The following is a 22,145-nucleotide window of genomic DNA, read 5'->3' on the forward strand; positions in this document are numbered from 1 at the left end:
AAAGCACATAATTAGAAAAATTCCCTGCGACACCATAACCTTGCATTGTCCCTTACCAATCGATACTGGTGTCCCCTTGTAAAAGCAGTCGATTGGCGGTGTACTAAAAGTTCATGGTCCATTCTAACCATCTCATTGAAAATTTTGAACACTTCGATCATATCTCCTCGACTCCTGCGTTCATCCAATGTGAACATATTCAAAAAATGAAGTCTCTCTTCATAACTCAAGCCCCGTGTGCCAATAAGGACACGCGTAGCTCTTCTCTGCGCCCCTTCAACCAAGTTTATGTCCCTCTGTAGGTATGGTCTCCAAAACCTTACAGCATACTCCAGTCCAGGACGAACTAAGCCTCGAAAAAGCGGAAGAATGACTTTAGGAGAACGCGAAGAGACCTTTTTGAAAATGAAAATCACGAAATTCAGAATAAATCTCAAAATATCAAAAAAAAAAAATCAATAATTATTTATAATTAGATCCCCGAAGTTTAGGCGCTAAAAACGAGGCCGTCTTAAGAGCGTCATGGGCCCCGGGCCAAGTGATTTTTTCTGAGGGCCTACCTGGAATTTTTCCGAAAATTTTCACCCAAATCTCATTTTCGTCTCTGGTGCGGCCCGCAACATTGCGTCTGACCATTATGTTGGCCAGGGGTTGTTTACCTTTTTATGCCGCGACCCAAAATCAATAACAAGATCGGCTTCGCAACAAATACGACTGTTTGTTTTCCGAAATAAATGAAACCAGTGATTCAATAAGTGCATTTATAACAGGACTGTTAGTCAGGGCAGCAACTAGATGCTTGGTCACACGGGGCAAGCGCGTATTTTGACGCCTCCCTTGTAATGCTGAAGGAGAGGTTTCAGAATCAAAAAAAAAATCTTTCGGGTCCGGGGAACGATACCCGCCTGCTCCCCCCCCCCCCCATAGTTGCGGCCCTGCTGTTAGTTGATATGCATGGCTCAGTTAGGAAGCTCCTGCGAATCAAGTTAGGTTTGGGACCCTTAGCTCAGGAATCCCCGGCTGTAAATGGATTTTCACGACCCATCTTGGCAGCCCCCTTCCCTGCCATCTAAGTTTGGGTTGTGATGTAAAGCTCAGGAATCCCTTGCCACAAGTAGATTTCTATGACCCATTTTGAAAGCCCCAGCATAGGCGGAGATAGACTTGGAAGTCTGGTGGGGGGGCAAGATGATGATGATGCCAATTCGTATATACATATATACATTAGATCAGTCGACTCCACCTTTGACGCTGGGGCACCCCCCCTTCCGCCCGTATCTCTGCCCACGGATCGTGTCCAGGTCGAGAATACTCGGCTGTAAGTGGGTTTATACCAGTGGCATCGGAGCAAGTAATTTATATTATGGGTCTGAGCCAGGGCCACAACTGTTGTGGAGCGTGCCCCGGGCGCTGGATCAGAGAGGGCACAAATTTTATTCTCAAACCTCTCCTTCAACATTACAAGGGGGCGTCAAAATCCACACATGCCCCCGGGCGACCAAGCATCTATTTGCGGCCCTGGTCTGAGCACCCACTGAATTGATTCAGAAAACGAAATTTCCTATACGTAAAGATCAAGACGAGCACCCCCAAGTTTCGAACACTTCCGACGCACCTGGTTTATACGACCCATCTCGGATGCCCTTGCTAAGCAATTTCGAGTCGTGACCCATAGCTCAAAAATACTCGGCTACGAGTAGGCTTACACGACCCATTTCGAAGGTCCTGCGGATCGTAGGTCCGGACCTCGAACAGAGAGAAGTTGGCCATCCCTGTTGTCCTAATTTTCACCTTTATCTTCCCGCTGCTGCCATCTATCAGCAAGTTTTGAAATAATTTTCTAATCTGTTCACTATTTCATCAGTAATTAGCGTGTTTATTCAACGGAGTAAAAAAAAAAAATTAATATTCACTATTTTTCATCAGATTCATATGCAAATTTAAATTGTCAAAAAAAATAAAATTAAACGAACAAATTTTGGCAAATTACTAATTACAATGAAACTCCACTAGGCCAGTGTTTCTCAACCGCCGGGCCGCGGCCCAGTACCGGGCCCTGATATTCATACCGGAACGCGAGTTATTAGCCGTTTCATTTTTCCGTTGCAGACTCACAAAAATGAATGAAACCGGGCCGCGGGCTTGAAATGATTGAGAACCACTGCCCTAGTCGGCCACCCCATACATCCACTTTTCCTCGGAATGGACAATAGGTTCCATAGACATAATACAAAAGTCACCCCCCGTTCCACGGTCACCTCTGTATGCGGTCAGTCCCCAACCTGTCCGGTTCCCAACTTGGAGGCGCGAATGCGAGCCCATCTCCCCGTTAAAAAGTCTCGCCACAGATTGCAACAGGCCTACAACAATACAATTATTCAATCATTACAATTCAATCATAGTTAGAAAAAAAATAACTGAAAAGTGCTATTGATAAGTGCCCTACACAACCACTTTAGTGATCTCTAAATGTTTCGTGGATCCAAGTGCTCTGGAACTGTGCCACGCATCACTTTCGTGATTCGTGGCACAGTTCCTTATATGCCGCGTATCACTTAAATAATCTTTTTCTTGGCTCAGCGTGGAGTTAAAGCGAGAATCATGCCCCTAGACAAACGGGCCACCACTTAAATAATCTGAGAATGATGTGCCGTGGGTAACTTGAGTGATGTAGAACCGCACTGGGGGCCACTTAAGTGCTCTAAAACTACGTCACATGTCACTCAAGAGATCTCTAAATGTGTCACGGAGCGCTTAAGCGTTCTGGAACTGTGTCCCAGGTCATTTAAGTGATCTGAAAATGCGCCACGGGCAGCTTAAATGTTCTGGAATTGTACCACGGGACACTTAAGCGATCTGTAAAAAGTGCCGCTAGTTCATTTTTACAAAATTAGGTTTGAGGAGGGCTGCATCAGATAACCCACAGGGCCATATTTGGTCCGCGGCCCAAGGGCCTTTACGCGATTTATCATTGTATGGCTTAGAGGGTGGGTCGCAATGAATTTATTAAAGATAAATTTTGAGTTCTTAGCCTTCAAATAACATTGAAATTAATAGAAATTGATTATAATAACATATAAAGGTATTTTCTTCCGATGATTCAGAGCTAATGAAATTTTGCTGACGGGGGGAGGGGGGGGGGTCAAAAATGGCTAAAAATTTGCTTACGTAATTCTTGAACGGCCCCTTAGAGGAATTTCACTGTATTTCCATTAACTGCTTTATAGTCTGCTACATAGTTTCTCACCCTTTTTTGTCCCATCACCCCCTCCAACGCAATCTAACTCATAGGATCCTGTGTTATATCGCCCACGTTGGAAATCATGACCAGACCAGAATTAAATTTTGAGCAGATTCCCAGCCCGTGAGGGGCCAACTGCCGGCATAAAAACTGGCCAAGAAGGCACGTGAAGAAGAAAATGTGTCCATGTTTGTAGATAGGTATGTGTTTGCATGAACGTGTAGTGTATGTAAAAAGAACTGGTCAAATCGGTTAAAAGTCCATTAGCATAAAAAGGCGGAATCTTCTTGGGAATGTATCTATTATTTCCATTCAATGTACTTCTGGTCCACTAGATGGCGACACTAAACACCAAATACCTTATGACTATTATTCGTGGCCTTATTCGTGGTATTATTTACCCACGAAGGGAGATTTTTTGTCATTTGCGGGAAATTTTGAGAGCTCAACAAACAAAAGAATTTTTTGAAAAAAATAAATGCACTGCAATACTTTTCTAAAGTAAAAACTACTTCATTACGTATTTTTTCTCAGTAGATGGCAGCACAGTTCTCGAAATGTGGGATGGAAGAAGTGATGCTAACGCGTGGGGACTTTCCCACATTCATGGGAAAAATTGGCCAAAATTTGTACAAGTGGGAAATTTCTTAGCATTTGTGGGAAATTTTGAAAGTTTATCAAAGAAAAGAATTTTTGGGAAAAAAAATTGATGCAGTGCCTATACTTTTCTATTATAAAATACTTGACTATGCATTTTTCCCGGTAGATGGTGACATATTTTTCGGAATGCGTGGGAAAAATTTAGTCAAAAGGGAAATTTTTTTGAGGAAAATTTTGCTGAACCAGATTGCCATCAGTTAACATTCAGTTCTGAAGGAATGAGGGTTGCAATTAACCAAGGTTCTTCCGCATATTATTCATCAAGAGTAAAACAATAGGAAGGCACGATGCATGATTGCTTGGGGAAGGTGAGTGATAATCAAGGCCCGGGTGTATATGACCTAAAAAATGCCCTAAAAATTCGGAAAGAAATTCCTATAAATGACAAAAAATGCATCAGAATAACAATTCGAAGTTCTTGAAAATTAGTTATGTTCAAAAGTTTAAGGAAAATTTTTCGAGAACAACAAAGATTTTTCTATTTATTATTATTCTATTTTCCCAACCTTCTCAACATTACATTTCATCAAAACTTAACAATACAATTTCCCTAATAAAAAAAAAATTGTGGTTTTTGCATGGGGGGCATGTAATCTGAAAGGCGTAAATATGCAAATATTTAAGGCGAAAATGTATTTATCCACTTATTGAATAAAAAATAATATGTATATTACAACTTTTCACCTTTTTAAATGTTTAGATGTTATAAAGGCATATTTGGAAGAAAAAAAAACTTATTGTCGCATAGGTAGTTCAAGGGCCGTCTTATGAGTATCATGGCCCCCGGGCCAATTAACTTTTCTGAGGCCCTACCGAACAAATTCTCGAAAATTTCAACCAGATCTCATTTTTGTGAGGCCCCTTCGCTTGAGGCTACCCGGGCCGTGCCCAGGTGGGCCCATGCCTTAAAACGGCACTGGGTAGTTCTTATTTAGTCTCGAAATTTTCGGTCTCTCCCGTCAAGACAGCAGAACCTTTTCTGAGGATACTTGGTGCACTGTTTTTTTCGACGACTTTGCCGAATTTCGCTAGAACAGATTGGCCTACCCCGTCTTCGGCACGCTTAAGAACTTCTACTGGATAGTGGAAACCAAAATACTGAAGTTTGATCTTATCTACTCCAACTGTTCGTCAATATTCCCTTGGCAAAACAAAGTTTGTGAAATTTTAATGCATGCAGCACTTCCTCATTGAATTATTGGAATAATTCAATATTTATAATATTGAATATTTAGTATGGATTTGACTATTTGAAAATTTCCACTGCAGAATATGCAAGCATTTAGCCATGTTTTCTCCATCGCGTAATAACGGCCTTTGGAGGCAGAGCTAATGTAGGAGCTTCTATGCGATATCGAGATTTCAGAAAAACCACTTCACATTGGAAAGATGGTCAACGATAGTGGAAAGATTAAGTTTCTCTACAATCTCAGAATTTATTCTGAGATATCTTACAATCTCGGAATTCCTATGACGACATTAGACACAGAGAGGGCTTCCGCATCAGTTGTTTCATCTATTGAAACATTGTCTGATATGGTAGATCTTACTTTGTCCATCATTTCAATCAACCTTGTCCATCATTTCAATCAACCTTGTCCATCATTTCAATCAACCTTGTCCATCATTTCAATCAACCTTGTCCATCATTTCAATCAACCTTGTCCATCATTTCAATCAACCTTGTCCATCATTTCAATCAACCTTGTCCATCATTTCAATCAACGATCACTCACGGAATGTTTTCGAAGCGTTGATTCGTTGAGTATGCAATGTCCGGCGTAATTCTCCAAGAAGTCCCTAAACCTTGAATTGTTAGCTTTACAAACGTTATGTTAGCTGATATTAATGTTTCACACATTTCTATGAAGATGAAATTTAAATGTTAATTAAATTTCATCCTTAAACCTAATTTTGTAAAAATGAACTAAGCAGCACATTTACAGATCACTTTAGTGTCCCGTGGTACAATTGCAGAGCGTTTAAGCGGCCCGTGGAACATTTTTAGATATCACTTAGATGACCCGGGACATCAGTTCCAGAACACTTAAGCGATTCATGACACATTTAGAGATCCCTTGAGTGACATGTGACGTAGTTTTAGAGCACTTAAGTGGCCCCCGGTGCGGTTCTACATCACTCAAGTTACCCGCGCCACATCATTCTCAGATTATTTAAGTGATCCACGGCATATAATTACGGATCACTTGAGTGATGCGTGGAACAGTTCCAGAGCACGTAAGCGGCACGGACACATTTCCAGATCGCTTGGATCCGCGAAACATTTGGGGAACACTAAAGTCGTTCTATAGGGCACTTATCAATGGGGGCGGGGATGTTACTTCAAGTGCGCACAAACTATCGAAAGGTTTTTCTCGTTTTTGGGGCACCGAGTAAGATGCCATTAAGAATATTTCATATTTTCATAAAGGGTGGTTGATGACGTAAGCATTATCAAACCCCCCCCCCCCAGTTGTCATCAAATCGGAACCAACCCCCCCCCCCTCCCCAATCGATGCTGACGTAATACTTGAATGGCCCCGAAGTAAAATGCCCATATTGAACTTAATATTAAAAGAAAGAGGAACATTTCAGAACAAACTTTTGACCAACAACACGGTATCTGTTTTATTGTTGTTACGTTAGCAAAGTGAAATACCAACCTTCAATATTTCAATTTGATAATATTTATTGAAGTAAATTAAGTTGAGTGACAACTGATTAAAACTTCAAGTATATCACATTTCATTTTTTGAAGTTTTTATTTTTATTTTATATTCTTTTAGTTTGAATTTGGTGAAAGAAAATGAAAGCAATTCAGAAATGAAATGAAGCAAATCTCTTCCAAGAATAAAATTTTGTTTGTTCAATAGATGGCAGCACTTTCCTCACATATATAAAACTTTTCAACGTTCATAGGTAGGGTTACCAACAGGGCCGTCATTTCATTTTTCCGGGGGGGGGGGGCAAAGAACAAGTACTAAAGGTACGCATATATATACATACCATTTGTAGTGTATTTTCAAAAGCCAAGGCCCCCCCCCCATCCCCAAATTACGGGCCTGGTTACCAACCGTCCTCCTACGTTTCGGGAACTTCGACTTTTTGTCCTCCTTTTTTAAGGTTTCCAGAATCATTATTTTTTTCAGAAGGATTTTTTTTTTCCAATCTGAAACATGTATCTCTTCATTGGTAAGAGTGTTAGCGCGTCTTTTTCCCCACGTAGTTTTAAATGCTTTGACAAACGTCTTCGAAGTTCCCAGACGAATCCAAAATGCCTCCGAGCAAAGCAGATGCTATTCTAACCATGCCCGCCTCCAGTAGCATAACGATAATATCGTTGGGATATCGAACCGATACCGGTCCGACGTTGAAGCGTCGAATGAATATCGAACCGATACCGGTCCGACGTTGAAGCGTCGAATGAATATCGAACGTCGGAAAGAGGTCGGAAATTTTTAAGTGTCCGATATGGAACGATATAGTAAAAATGTATTCACACAATGAACCCCAAAATATCTTTTTTTTCCCTCTAAAATAGTTTTACTCTCATTTTTACAGCATTTGGTTTCGAAGGAGAATATCTTGTATGATAATTAGTCTCTTTTGAAATAATCCAAATTTCTCTATGTCGAGTTACGTCGACAAATGTGTGCCATTTCTACGTCGAACGGTATCGATATCTCTACGTCATTCTATGTCGTCGTGCTACTGCCCCAGGATAACATTAAATACAAATATGTCATTATAATCAATTTCTGTTAACTTCAATGTTATTTGAAGGCTAAGAACACAAAATTTTTTCTTTAAGAAATTCATTGCGACTCACGCTCTAAGCCAGTTTCCCAACCTTTTTTGGCCCATCGCCCCCCTTCTTCAGAAATGTTTGTCTCCCATCGCCCCCCCCCCCAACGCAATCTCACCAATAGGATCCTATGTTATACCCGTAGCTTCTAAATCACGCTCTAAGGCATAAATGCCAAACTTGTGGCCCTCGGGGAAGTCTCTCTGATGTGGTCCGTCACCTGAAACCTAATTTTGGTGAAAATGAACTAAGCGGCACATTTACAGATCACTTAAGTGATCCATCTACAGATCACTTGAATGACCCACTGCACAGTTCCAGAACACTTAAGTTGTCTGTGGCACATTTAGAGATCTCTTATGTGCAATGTGGCACAGTTTTGGAGCATTTAAGCGGCACACAGTGCAGTTCTGCATCACTCAAGTTACCCGCGGGGCATTCCCAGATTATTTAAGTGATCAACGGCATAGTTACAGATCATTTGAGTGACACGTGACACAGTTTCACAGCACTTTAAGCGACCCGCTACACATTTCTAGAACACTTGAGCGGCCCGGACACATTTCTAGCTCACTTGAAGGATCAGCGGGACACTTAGAGATCACTAAAGTGGTTCTATAGAGGACTTATCGATAGGAAAAATGTTAGTTCAGGTGCCCACAAACTAGAGTAAGATTTTTATAGTTTTTGGTTTTTACACCCAGTAAGATGCCATTCAGAATATCTCATATTTTTATAAAGGGTGGTTGATGACGTAAGCATTATTGAACCCCCCCCCCAAATCTATGCCGACGTAATAATTGAATGACCCCTTAATGGATATGCATGGAGAAATTGAAAATATACATTTTAAAAAAGTGTTTGCTTCTTTGAGGGGTATTTAATTTTCAAATGCATATTTTGTGAGTTTTAGTACAAGCGGTTTTATTTTAGTTGGGGAAAAGTATTTTCGTAGTGGGTTTTTTTGGCAGAAAGTGTCGCCATCTGTTGTACAGATTACGGAAAATTACGTCATCAGGGGTGCGCGTGCAGACGTTGTCCTTTCTCAGTTTTCGAATGTAGTAACCCCAGTGGCGGATCATGATTTTGGGAGGCCCCAGGCGCAACCTGATCTGGAGGCCCCCCTATCAGGGACGGATTAAAGGTAGGGGCTGTCCCCCCCCCCCCCCCGAGATCAGAAAAATTAAATGGAAAGAAAAATGTTTTCTACGTTTTTGACTGAATAACAAACCAAGAAAATAAATTTGCTTAAAAAAAGGGGAAAATTCAGAATTTTTTCCAAAAGAAATCAGAACCGTCCTGAAAAATTGAACACATGGTCACAACCACCGCCCCCACCCACAAATTTGCGTTTATCCACCACTGCACCCTTTTGGCCCTAATAAGACCGAGATGGTTCACTAAAATGAACAATATTATGAAAAATCATAACTTTTTTTTTATTTTTGCATCACCAAAACCATAAACACAAAAATAAGATAAGGAAATATAATGATATTCTCTGGTACTAGATGAAAAATAATCACACTCCCATTAAAAAAAAAAAAATCACAGTAAAATTCTGCATCATATTTTTAGTAATCTAAGATGTCCGTCCTGGTGCCTTCCTTCAGCCACACGGCAAAAATGGAGATCCGTCATAGTTTTAATAATTTAATATTACTGATTAATAAAGATTTGATAATATCTCAAATATAATATATTTGATTTGATATAAAGATACTGATAATATTTAATAGAAAAACATTTCTTCAATAGAGGGAATAGAGGGAAGAAATTATATCGGAGTAAATATAAGAATTATATTTTTAATGGAAGAAATTATTTCAGAATGAATTAAAATTATTGTCAATGAAAGAAATTATTTAAAAAAAATTTTTTAGAAATTATTATTTTTATTTGTTTATTCTATTTTATTTTTACTATTATTATATTGATTATTATTATTTTCTCTTTCAGCCACCTCGTTGGGCACTCTGCCTGTTGTGGCCTTTGCCTTTGCATTATTTGTATTCAGAGTGAATAAAAAGCTTCTATATTATGCCCCCCCCCCGTTTCGTTTAATAACGAAAAATGCCACTGTATAACATTGTGGCCCGCGTACTTTATAAAATGTTTCAATATGGCCTGCTATGCCTCAAAGGTTGAAGACCCCTGCAGTAGACTCTCGCTAATCCGGTACGTATTACACCACGGTGTGCCAGATTTTACCAAAATTGCTGGATTAACTTTGAAGAAACCCATTGAAATAATATATGAAATTTCGTGCAAAGACATAGTCAGGACTTGATCAGCAATTAAGAAATATTAGAACGTGTTAAGGGGGTTAGGGCATCAGGAGAAAAGTGACACCACACCACCTAAATATCCTGGACTACTGGACGTGCTGGATTAGAGCACGACCGAATTCTCGAGAGACTACTGTAGTTGAATTGAAATGCTCAAATAAAAATTTATCAGATAATTTATATATTTTTAGTTTTGCTTACCGTTATTTTTGGAGATTCTGCAATCTAAATCCTAAAGGAAATCTTGAGGATCGGCATGAAAATTTTTTTCATTACAATTACATTAACAATAAACACTTTTCGGTCTGACACAAAGATGTTGTCTACCCAAGCCTCCTTGACCAATTCAAAAATGTAGCTCTTTTTTTTAGAAAGAAGGAAAAGAAACCCCCTTGATTTTTTTCAGCCGGGGAGGGAGTGTTAAAAGAGCAACAGAAAAATCACGTGATTCAGAATGCATGTCATTCAGCATTCATTTCAAACCCCACTTTTCTTTTGTCATATGGTCGTATGGTTCCAGTCATAGATTGCAAATGTATATGTTGTTTGAACCAGCTTATAGTATTTCATTCAAACAAGTGGGAGACAAAATCACAATAAGAGCTCTACTACATTCATTTTAATTAGTACGACTGTCTCTTCCTGTCGATGTCGCCGCTTGCCGATAGCCATCTTGCCATCCATTATACTGTATACAAAAGCTTACACCAAAGCTGTCGTATTATCGGCGCCCATGAAAGCATTTAATACTGTGGAATGAGACATCTGTTTATGCCTTCACTACAATTTTCATTTCGGACAGACATTAGGACCTGCTGTTCTCATCCCTCCTCCTGCTTGTGCCCTTAGGGAAATACTGTTTGAAAATGACCCTCCCTGAATGATCGCTTTACAATGTCTCTTCTTTCTTTGTCGGGGAAGAACTGGCCCTTGAGAGCTGCGTCTTGTAAATTGTTCTTTTCTTTCAGTTCCCGTTTTTCTTCCATAACTCATACGTACAGTATACAAAAAATAACAAAAATAAAAAATAAAAAAAAATTGCGGTTGAAAAAAAAAGGGAGAGCAGATACTGTACTTAGTTCAAGAGATTTGTTGATGCGCATGTAAATTCATATGTAGGATGAAGCACACAACTATTTGGAGGCCCCCCGCTCTGCCGAGGCCCCAGGCGCGCGCCTCATGCGCCTGTGCGGTAATCCGCCACTGAGTAACCCTAGTGTGGGAACTGTAGCGAATTTATGTTCTCAAAGTAGGATTAACAAACGTGCTTTCTGATGTTATTTGAAGCGTACTCCTACGTTGCGGAAAATTTTCCCTTTTGTCCTCCCTTTCAGGTTTCCGGAAAAATGCTTCGTTTTTCTAGGGGAAAAAAAAATTCCGCTTCGAAACACATATTTTTTGCATTGATATGAGTGTCCTCCCCCCACCCCACGCATTCACCATAAGTCATCGAAATTCTCAGAATTTTTTCTGTTTCTGCTTTTTTTAGCAGTTCTGTTTTAGAGCCAGAGAAAATTATTGTTGTAGCAAGGTTTTATTCGTCAGAATAGTGGCGCCATCTGTTGTGAAAATTTGGATAAGTAACGTCAGTAAGGTTGGGCACAGGTGTCCTCCTTTCTCAGTTTTCGAATCTGGGAACCCTATTGATAGGTGTTCCAGTACGTAAGTCATTTTATTTCACATTTACTCTGACGTAATTATCTTCCCGTATTATTCTTAAGCTGAAGAGCCAAAAAAAACTGGTACACCTGCCTAATATCGTGTAGGGCCCCCGCGAGCCCGCAACACGACGTGGCATGGACTCGACTAATGTCTGAAGTAGTGCTGGAGGTAATTGACACCATGAATCCTGCAGGGCTGTCCATAAATGTCCACTTCGTAGCAATTCTGGACGTGTGGGTGTCGCATTGTCCTGCTGAAATTGTCCAAGTCCGTCGGAATGTACAATTAACATGAATGGGTGCAGGTGATCAGACAGGATACTTACGTACCTGTCACCTGTCAGAGTCGTATCTAGACGTATCAGGGGTCCCATATCACCCCCTGCACACGCCCCATACCATCACAGAGCCTCCACCAGCTTGAACAGTCCCCTGTTGACATGTAGGGTCCATGGATTCATGAGGTTGTCTCCATACCCGTCCATCAGCTCGAAGCAATTGGAACCGAGACTCGTCAGACCAGGCAACGTGTTTCCAGTCCTCAACAGTCCAATGTCGGTGTTGTCGGGCCCAGGCGAGGCGTAAAGCTTTGTGTCGTGCAATCATCAAGGGTGCACGAGTGGGCCTTCGGCTCCGAAAGCCCATATCGATGATGTTTCGTTGAATGGTTCGCACGCTGACACTTGTTGATGGCCCAGCATTGAAATCTGCAGCAATTTGCGGAAGGGTTGCACGTCTGTCACGTTTAATGATTCTCGTCAGTCCCGTTCTTGCATGATCTTTTTCCGGCCGCAGCGATGTCGTAGATTTAATTTTTTACCGGATTCCCGATATTCACGGTACACTCGTGAAATGGTCGTACGTGAAAATCCAAATTTCATCGCTACCTCGGAGATGATATGTCCCATCTCTCGTGCGCCGACTATAACACCACGTTCAAACTCACTTAAATCTCGATAACCTGCCATTGTAGCAGCAGTAACCGATCTAGCAACAATGCCAGACACTTGTTGTGTTATATAGGCGTTACCGACCGCAGCGCCGTACTCTGATTGGTTCCATATCTCTTTATTTGCATACGCATGCCTGTATCAGTTTTTTTGGCTCTTCAGCTAAAAACGTTTTACATAGCAAATATCGAGACGAATACGTATAAAATTATTCCATAATTATCATAATATATAATTTTTAATTGATAGAAATTATCTACATCAACCTTTCTGAACCAAAGGACTAGTATAGTGTCTGAAACAATCCTACGGGCCACTTGCGTCCGGGACACTTCTGTGTTTTTAGTGGTTTTGAATTTCTTTTTATACATTTGTCCCGTTCTTCCAATGATGTTTACATTTATAATGTTCACTAAAGTCGTTAGTAAAGAGCGTTTTTATAGTTTATGATAATTTTGGATATCAATACAAATAATATCATCTCACATTGTCAAGTTAAACTGGTTTCCCCCAATTTTTCAGCAATTTTTACTGCAATTGAAGATTTTTGCTAACTTATGGCAAAGTTTTTAAAGACAATTGGCGATGCCCCGTATTTTACAGTAATTAGGCAATTCGAATGGGGGGGGGGGGTTTCTGTAAAATTTTTGTTTACTGCGATTAGTAGCAACCAGTAATTAGCAAATTTGTCGTAAATTGCATTTTTGGGCTGCAAATTAGTGATATCCCGTATTCAAGGTCGTAATTTCCAGCATATTCCTTGATGAAGGTGCAATTTTTATTGTGAATCCAAATGGATATTACTATAATATCAATTACAACACACACACACAAAATCGAATAATTTTCCATCCAGTTAGAAATGAATTATCAAGTGAGCCTGCGACACTTATCAAGGATGTAGAGAAATTAAATAATTACTTCACTGACACATAGGACATTTTTATTTAAAACAGTAGAGACGGTCGAAATACACAAAGATACGAGTAGTATGGTCAGCCTGGTCATAATTATCACAAAACGGATGAAAAGTAAGGTGACCGTACGTCACCGGGACAAGCCAGATTTTTTGTTTTTCTGGCGTTCCGGTTTTCCCGTTTTTTACTCGAAGCCTACTAGAATTTTTTATTCTTTATTGAAGTCACTAAAATTATTTTTCACCCCATAAGTTATACTGTGATAATCAGCGTGTATGCCTGTAGGGGCAGGACACGAGACATTTATGATACTATGATAATCAAAGATCTAAAATATGCGTATCGGTGAGCGTTTTATTCCGTGGAATTCATTTTAATCCACTGTAATTTGCAGCAAAGCTTCATTTCCGCCATTGTAAATTTTTTCGTTACAATTTCAGCAATATTTAGCAACTTTGTTTACTTTTGGCGATGTCTCGTATTTTTCCCCGCATATGGAATCCCAATTCCCCGTATTTCTATACAGGAAATATGGTCAGCCAATTGAAAAGTTATCTCCCCCCCCACGATTTCAGTGACTAAACTCAACTATAATTGGTCGGAAAAAAGGGGAGGGGGGGGGGGGTAGAACTTCTATAAAAATTGCCAGAACGGCTAAAAATACAACGCCCTGTAAAAAATATTTACTTATTGTACAGTCAACGCACACATCTACACTTGAAGCGAAGAGCGAGCTTTGAAGACTTCGATTCACACCAAAAATTCAAACAAAAGCATACCTTTATAGTGACCATCCTGCTGAGCGAACAAATGGGATCAACCCAATCGAAGAAAGATTTGTAATCTTCTTTCTCCATGCATAACAACTTCCTACAGAGAACGTGATATAGATCATTATTAAAATAAGCAAGATCAATAATTTATTCATATTTCTGAAAAAAACAAACTACCGTTCAAGCACTTTACATACGTCAGCAAATTTTTAGTCATTGACTCCCTTCCTCACCCCTCTTGTCAGCAAAACTCTGACTCCCCCCCCCCCCCACTCTGGTCGGCAAAATTTCGTCAGTTCTGCCCCTACCTCCTAACGCATATTGGTCGGATCAGAGACGTACCCGGGATGGGGGGGGGGGGAATTGAACCTCCCCCAGTGCAGTCCTACATCACTCAAGTTACCTGTACCACATTGCCAGATAACTTAAGTGATCCGCGGCATAATTACGAATCACTTTAGTGATAAGTGACGTAGTTCCAGAGCACTTAAGCGGCCCGGACACATTTTCAGCTCCCTTCAAAGATCAGCGGGATATTTGGGGATTAGTAAAGTGGCTCTGCAGAGGACTTATCAATAGGGGGAAATGTTGGTTTAGGTACCCACAAACTAGCGAAATGTTTTTCTAGTTTTTGACGCACTGAGTAAGATTCCGTTCAAAATATTTCATATTTTTTATAAAGGGTGGTTGATGACGTAAGCATCATTCAAACCTTCCCCCCTCCCTGTCATCAAATCAAATCGGGAACCCCTCCTCCCCTATCGATGCTGACGTAATACTCGAATGACCCCGTCTCTGAAAGCTTTCATAGTCAAAACAGCTTGATTAATTTGAAGAAAATGTCTCAAAACATATACACACATAAATGGCAAATCATTTATACTGTTGCGGATAATTTTCCACAAGACTTCGGGATTGCAAAACAAGAAGCGGTTTGACGGACAAACAGAGATTTATTTACAGAACAGCAATTTACACGTATTTACAGGCTAATCAGAGAGCTAACAACTTTCTCGCGAAGTTTAAACACAACTGACTGCTCAACGAATCTCTCTAAAATCTCCTTGAGCCTCTCTGAGCCTGCCATCTTGTGAGCGCCGCACTATTTATAACCTCAGAGAAACTTCCACAAAATCCTATTTTACAGTTTCCTATTCGGCGGCGCCACCGTACGGAGGGGGGGTTGAACCAATGTCTGGAGGGGAGGGACTTTCTGGAATGTTCTCACCAAAAGCATCTTCCTCCAATAAACCGAAACCGGTATTAATTCTCGTTGCCAACAGAAGGTTGTGATAAAGGATTGCGCCATCTATTGTTCATAGTTCGTAACAATACTATTGTTTACACACACACTATAAGTAGAAAAGACTGGCTGTTTCCGTGCAGAAAAAGAAAGACCTTTCACTGTCGGAGTTTATATAGGGTTACTATACTTGAAAACTGAGAAAGGAGGACGCTCTATACCGACCACCAAAAACGAACCAACGCTATAATTTTTCCCATACAAAAATAAAATCGCCAAAAAAAGAGAAAAAAATACCAACGAGTCTCCCTTCGCTTTAGATGAATTGTTTCCACCTTTGTCAAGGAACTTGTCCTTTATTACATTTATTGGTGTTTCTGAAAGCTTTCATAGTCTAAACTCTACCCTCAGAAGATTTTGTTTTCCTATCGGGTGCATTGCTTTTTTGCTATGGGAATGAGCATTGAGTGTTGTTTGCATCCATTTTCTTTACTTACGGCTGGAAGAGGAAACACCTCTCCCTCCCCTCTTCAGTACATGGCATTTGATGTTGGTTAGCAAACAATGGTATTCTCGAAATGGATCTTGCGGTTTCCTTCTTCCAGAGCTGTTTTCCGAACTGTCTTTTTCATATTATCCTGGAACAAGCTGTGCTGGGATTAATCAGCATCTACCCTGCTTTTGAAGGCAACTTGGGTTCTTGTATTCTGGGAATTTCGATGGTGATTGGTCAAAAAGTTTGAAAAATGAGTGATAGATACTCTTGCACATCAGTAAAGGGATGTAATGTTTAAGAGTGAAAAAAAAAAGTCCTCCCCGCCCCAAAAAAAAAAAAAAATTGTCGAAAGATAAAAAGGAGGACAAAGGGATGCTTGAAATGTCATCAAAAAGGAGGCCGTATGGTAACCCTACGTTTGCAAGAGTATCCATAGCTTTTGAGGCCGTTATACCATTATGGGATGGTCCAGGTTTTTGACCACCTGCTGCCGGCCACTTCGTTGAGAGAGAGAGTGACGAGTCAAGTTCTGATTAGGATGAGAAAGCTGTTATACCATGTTCAAGGCATTTGCAGATGATTCATCCAACACTGCCCAGTGTCGTCTTAATGCATGGGCCCACCCGGGCACGGCCCGGGGGCCTCAAGGGAAGGGGGGTCCTCGAAGAAATTAGAACCGGTTGAAATTTCCGAAAATTTGTCATGTAGGGCCTCAGAAAAGTCAGTTGGCCCGGGGGCCCACGATGATCTTAAGACGGTCCTGCCACTGCCGCGGACATCATCGGTGCAGGTGACACGATAAGCAAAGCGACGGAACAACCTCCTCGGACGTAGATATCTACTGACGCTTCGGCTGAAGAAGCGGTGGAATCTGTATTGTCGTTGTGACATGGAGCAAGTGAGAGATCATGGTCATCCGAGGACATCGCTTCGCCTCCTGGTATTGCTTATCGTCATCTGCAACGATGATGTCTACCACAGTAACGAATGTCCACCGACGAAAAGTCTGTCGGTAAGCAGTCTTGAACACGCAATAATTGCCCGACAAGAATGAATATTCTTGTCACTCATTATAATACGAATTCATCAGTTACACTACAAACGATATATGACGAAAATTCAAGTAACAATCTTAAACCTATCATATAGCAACAGTTCTTGCGTCGTCTTGGTGAAATTTGCACCGATTGGGAATCAGGGCTATAAAGTAAAGGCTGTTTCATCTCTTTGAACTCGCGCTTGCAGCCTTGGCTCAGTGGGCGTGGCCTTGGAGCTTCTGCGTGACGTCACTGCTCAAAGCATTTTTTTGCAGATGACATCAGCACATACGGATTTTTGAAATTTTAGTTGTTTATTATCCTGTTTCTCAAGTGAGCGATCTCTCGTTCATGGTGTTGTTTTAGTGTCAAAGGTATACGCGCGTGTGGTATTTCCCATAATCTATTTATAAAAATCTATAAGCTAAAACTGGATTAAATCCAAGAAATAGTTGGCAAGCAATAATATCTTTTGATATTAGCATTCAAAATGATAACTTGAAACATTTTATACAAGGATTTTTTTTTTATATTTGCATCCTATGTTTATATGATGTAGTTGTATTGGTAATAACGAAGTCTAAGGCTTCTGTATAAAAGCTACCCCTAATTGAAATAAAAACAAAATTATAATCAATATAAGCATCACAAAATTCGAGGCGCGAGTTCGAGCCGATCTCCCCGTTGAAAAGTGTCGCCCCCAGAGAGCAACAGGCCTACAACAGTCTACAAATATTCAATCATTGCACTTCACTCAAAATTTGAATTATAGATGGCAGCGCTAAACATTCACTTACACTATATAGGGAGTTCTGTAAGTGCTAATGCGGCCTTTATCACCGTCTGTCGTAGAGGCGCGATTCCAATTAAAAAATTGCTGAACAGGCGTTCAAGAAATTATTACTGTACCAGTTTTCAAAGTGAAAATAGAGTATCACAAAATGAAAAATCCAAATTTTATACGGACCCCATGTCTTCTTCCAATTAGGAAGTTGTTGCCCTGTATATCTCTCGAGGCCAACAGAAAAAAATCTATGTTTCTAAGTGCAATATTTGCTGAAATATTAGAATTAAAAAAATCGGAGAAAAATCATAAAAGAACAGTAAAAACTAACGGACAACGCTTCTTTCCCTCATTTATGCTATTTTCTCCCAATTTTCTCCGATATTTTTGAATTCGCACTTGGAAAATTTTTTTTGTTGACCTCAGGAGAGACGGCAACAACTTTCTAATTGGAAGTTAGAGGGCAAGAACAAAAATTTAGATTATTTATTTGGTGAAACACTGTATTTTCACTCTGAAAACTAGAGCAGGGTAATTTTTGAATACTTTCTGAGTATTTTTTAAATTGAAACTGTACCTCTACGACGGACGATTGATGAGGTAAAAGCTGCACTAGCATTTACGGGACACCCTGTACACGCACTCACACTTGCGGCAGAAACTCAATCGGTAGTAAATAGCCCATGGCGATAGACCGGTTTTGTGCTCGGTTTAAAAGAAAGAAAGTGTAGTGAATTGGGCGGCTCTGTGGGGCCGTTCAAGTATTACGTAAGCAAATTTTTAGCCATTTTTGACCCCCCCCCTTGTCAGCAGAAATCAGCAAAACGCTGACACCCCCCCCCCGTCAGCAAAATTTCGTCATCAGCTCTGCCCCTCTGAATCCTAACTAATATTTTCATAAAGTGTGGTTGGTGACGTAAGCATTATCCAAACCCCCCCCTCCCCATCAAAAGTCAGCAAATCGGAACCCCCCCCATCGATGATGACGTAATACTTGAACGGCCCCTGTTCTGTTTGAGCAATGACGTCAGCTACTCATCATGAAACAGCTCTTATTATATAGCCCTGGTTCAGGATGCAGTGCAATTTGATTGGCCAGGCAATGTAAGAAGGAAGACAAAGTATTTTGCCGTGTGTGTGTGTTGAAACTGTGCTCCTGGGAAGAACTCCGTCATATCCTTTCTGTCATATCAGAAAATTTGGTGCATGATATTTCAGACATTTCTACGATATCCAATCCCCGCCGTAGAAAAGCACAGCTTCCTCCTGCGATACAGGGAACTTTATTAGGAGTGATAACCATCAAGTTACGCATTACAGCATTGTTAGCTGTGGAAAAATTCCCAACCGGAAGAAGGAAGACATGAAGCAACGGAACTTAAGATACTTCATCAAAAATTTATACGCACGGATCAGTGAAGTAATGCAGTTTTTGTTGTTGATGCAAGCTCTTCCGGCATTCTTGTACTATTATGCGTGTTTGTTGAGGACTTCAAAAAGAAAAATTGCCATTCAAGAGGACACGATCGCAGAGGTCTTGGTACAAGTTATCCTGTTTGGTAGTGACAATTCAGCATATCGAAAACCTCTACCGTGAGTATTTATTTATTTATACATATTGTTGGCCCTGAAGCCTATACAAGAAAACACGATTGAAAATGATAGATAGTTTGATTTTGGACAAAAACTAGTGATAGTGGGGGATTCGACAATAGAGCTTGGGAGCTTGTTCCATTCACCAATGGTATGAGAAAAGGAGCTGTATTTAAAGCAGTCAGTGGAAGCAAAACTAGGTTTTAATTTACGGGAATGGTCGAGTCTTCGCGAGATGTAGGATGGTTTGGCTAAGATACCAGATATACCAGAAGTATAAGATACCAGATATAACAGAAGTATAAGATACCAGATATACCAGAAGTATAAGATACCAGATATACCAGAAGTATAAGATACCAGATATACCAGAAATATAAGATACCAGATATAACAGAAGTATAAGATACCAGATATACCAGAAGTATAAGATACCAGATATACCAGAAGTATAAGATACCAGATATACCAGAAATATAAGATACCAGATATACCAGAAGTATAAGATACCAGATATACCAGAAGTATAAGATACCAGATATACCAGAAGTATAAGATACCAGATATACCAGAAGTATAAGATACCAGATATAACAGAAGTATAAGATACCAGATATACCAGAAGTATAAGATACCAGATATACCAGAAGTATAAGATACCAGATATACCAGAAGTATAAGATACCAGATATACCAGAAGTATAAGATACCAGATATAACAGAAGTATCTATGTTGAATTGACCATGGAAAATTTTGTATAACAATGTGTTAATCGGGAAATGAGACGAAGAGTAGAGAGAGATAGAAGATGAAGTTCGGATACGGAAACGAAAGATGACCAGCAGTCGTGAGCAAATCGGTTGGATTTAATTTGGATCGATTCGAGTTTGTCTATATTACTGGGGGTGTAGGGGTCCCGGATTTCAGTGGCGTAGGAAAGAACGGGGAGAGATATAAGTTTGGTAACAGAATAGTCTGATATCCCGAGTGGAGTGTTTAAGGATGCGGCGGAGGAAGAAAAGTTTGTTGAGACCCTTCTGGTGAACGTAGTCAACATATTTGTCCAAACGTATGTCGGCTGAGATTATAAAGATTGGCTGAATATGGATTCAAAATTTTTGAAATCTACAATACAGATCACTTTCATGACTTAAAAATTATATTATGATAGTTATGACTGGGGCTAGGAATTTTCATGTCTTTGCATATTTTCAAAAAAATGATTTTTTTTGCATATTTTGCTGTTTTTACGTGATAGACCATGTTTTGAAAATTTTTATACATATTTTGCATATTTAAAATTTCCCATAAAATTTAAATTTTTCCCCCGCTATTCCAATGGCGAGAGCTCTTTCTTTTATCACCGATTAAGCTGTTTTTACCCCAATTTCCTCCGTTTTTCGAATTTGATTACCTCAGTGAATATTGTACTTCGAAATTTGAACTTTTTTTTTGGCATCAGGAGAGACAAGGCAACAATTTTTTAATTGAGTTTTGGGGGCACACGAGGACTGTATGGGAAATCAAATTTTAATAACTATGCAACACCTTGAAACATGAATGGCGTATTTAAATACCACACGTTATTTGGGAAATTTTTCTAATCGGAAGTATACCTCTAATATCGACGGTTCACTGGTAAAATGTCATACCCTCTCGTTCGCTACACACCCTGTATATAGATTTCGAGAATAAGAACACGGAATTATGCGAATTAGGGGAAGACGTAGTGTCTGAGGATATGCAACAGAAGTGATTAAGCATTGCATGCGTGTATTTTGTAAAAACGAACAAACTGAAGGCATCAGTCAAATGAAAGAAAATAATCGAAATACCAATTTGTGGAAAATCCCTTAATCATCCAGCTGCTTTCAGCAAGTAAAGAAATCACTGCTCACGATATCGTGTGTATCTTCCTGAATTTTCAGGAGATTCAGCTGGAAATTTCATATAAGTTACATTATACAGGGTGTCCATAAGTCCTAGTGCGGCCAACTGTTCGTCATAAAGGAATGGTACCCATTTAAAAAATGCTTAAAATTTTTTCAGAAATCACAGTGTACCAGTTTTGAGTGTGAAAATGAAGTGTGCAGCCAAAATAAAATAAATATAAATTTTTATACGGTCCCCTTGTCGTCTAACTTCCAATTAGAAAGCAGTTCCTGTCTCTTCTGAGGCCGACAAAACACAGTGTTACTTTTCAAAGTGCAATATTCGCTAGATATTTGAATTCGAAAAGCAGGGAAAAGTTGGGAAAGAACAGCGTTAACTAACGGACAACGCTTCTTTCCCTGATTTACTCTGCCTTTTGTCAATTTTTCTCGGACATTCGAATATCTCTGCGAAGACTGCAGTTAAAAACATAGGATATCTCTTTTTTTTTCCACTCAGAAAAGACAGGGAAACAACTTCTGAATTGGAAATTAGAGGCCAGGGGGATCGTATAAAAATTTAGATTTTATTTTGTTACGCATTGTATTTTGTATCGAGACTTCTTCTTTGTATTTTGTACTCTGAAAACTGGTAAAGGGTACCATTGAAATAAGAAAATGGTACCAAAAATGACCATTTTTGAACACCTTTTGAGCATTTTGCAAATGGAAACTACTTCTACGACGGACGGTCGATGAAATAAAGACCGCATTAGCCCTTACAGGACACCCTATATAAGTTATTTGGATCATTTTAAACTTTCT

At 39.8% G+C, this 22,145-nt stretch overlaps 1 protein-coding gene across 2 annotated transcripts in view; it reads right to left on the minus strand.

Moving 5' to 3' along the window:
* The window catches only part of LOC149066853 (uncharacterized), a 428,124-nt gene that overhangs the window by 249,651 nt on the left and 156,328 nt on the right, over positions 1-22,145 (minus strand). For both annotated transcript variants that reach the window (XM_089253243.1, XM_089253244.1), the window contains exon 4: positions 14,302-14,392. In XM_089253243.1, the coding sequence (XP_089109369.1) occupies positions 14,302-14,392 (91 nt within the window). The remainder of the gene's footprint in view (positions 1-14,301; positions 14,393-22,145) is intronic.

Source organism: Pholcus phalangioides, unplaced genomic scaffold (genome assembly GCF_987345545.1).
Source record: "Pholcus phalangioides strain wild (caught in Gottingen) unplaced genomic scaffold, Ppha-v1.0 ptg000032l_1, whole genome shotgun sequence".
Classification (NCBI taxonomy): domain Eukaryota; kingdom Metazoa; phylum Arthropoda; class Arachnida; order Araneae; family Pholcidae; genus Pholcus; species Pholcus phalangioides.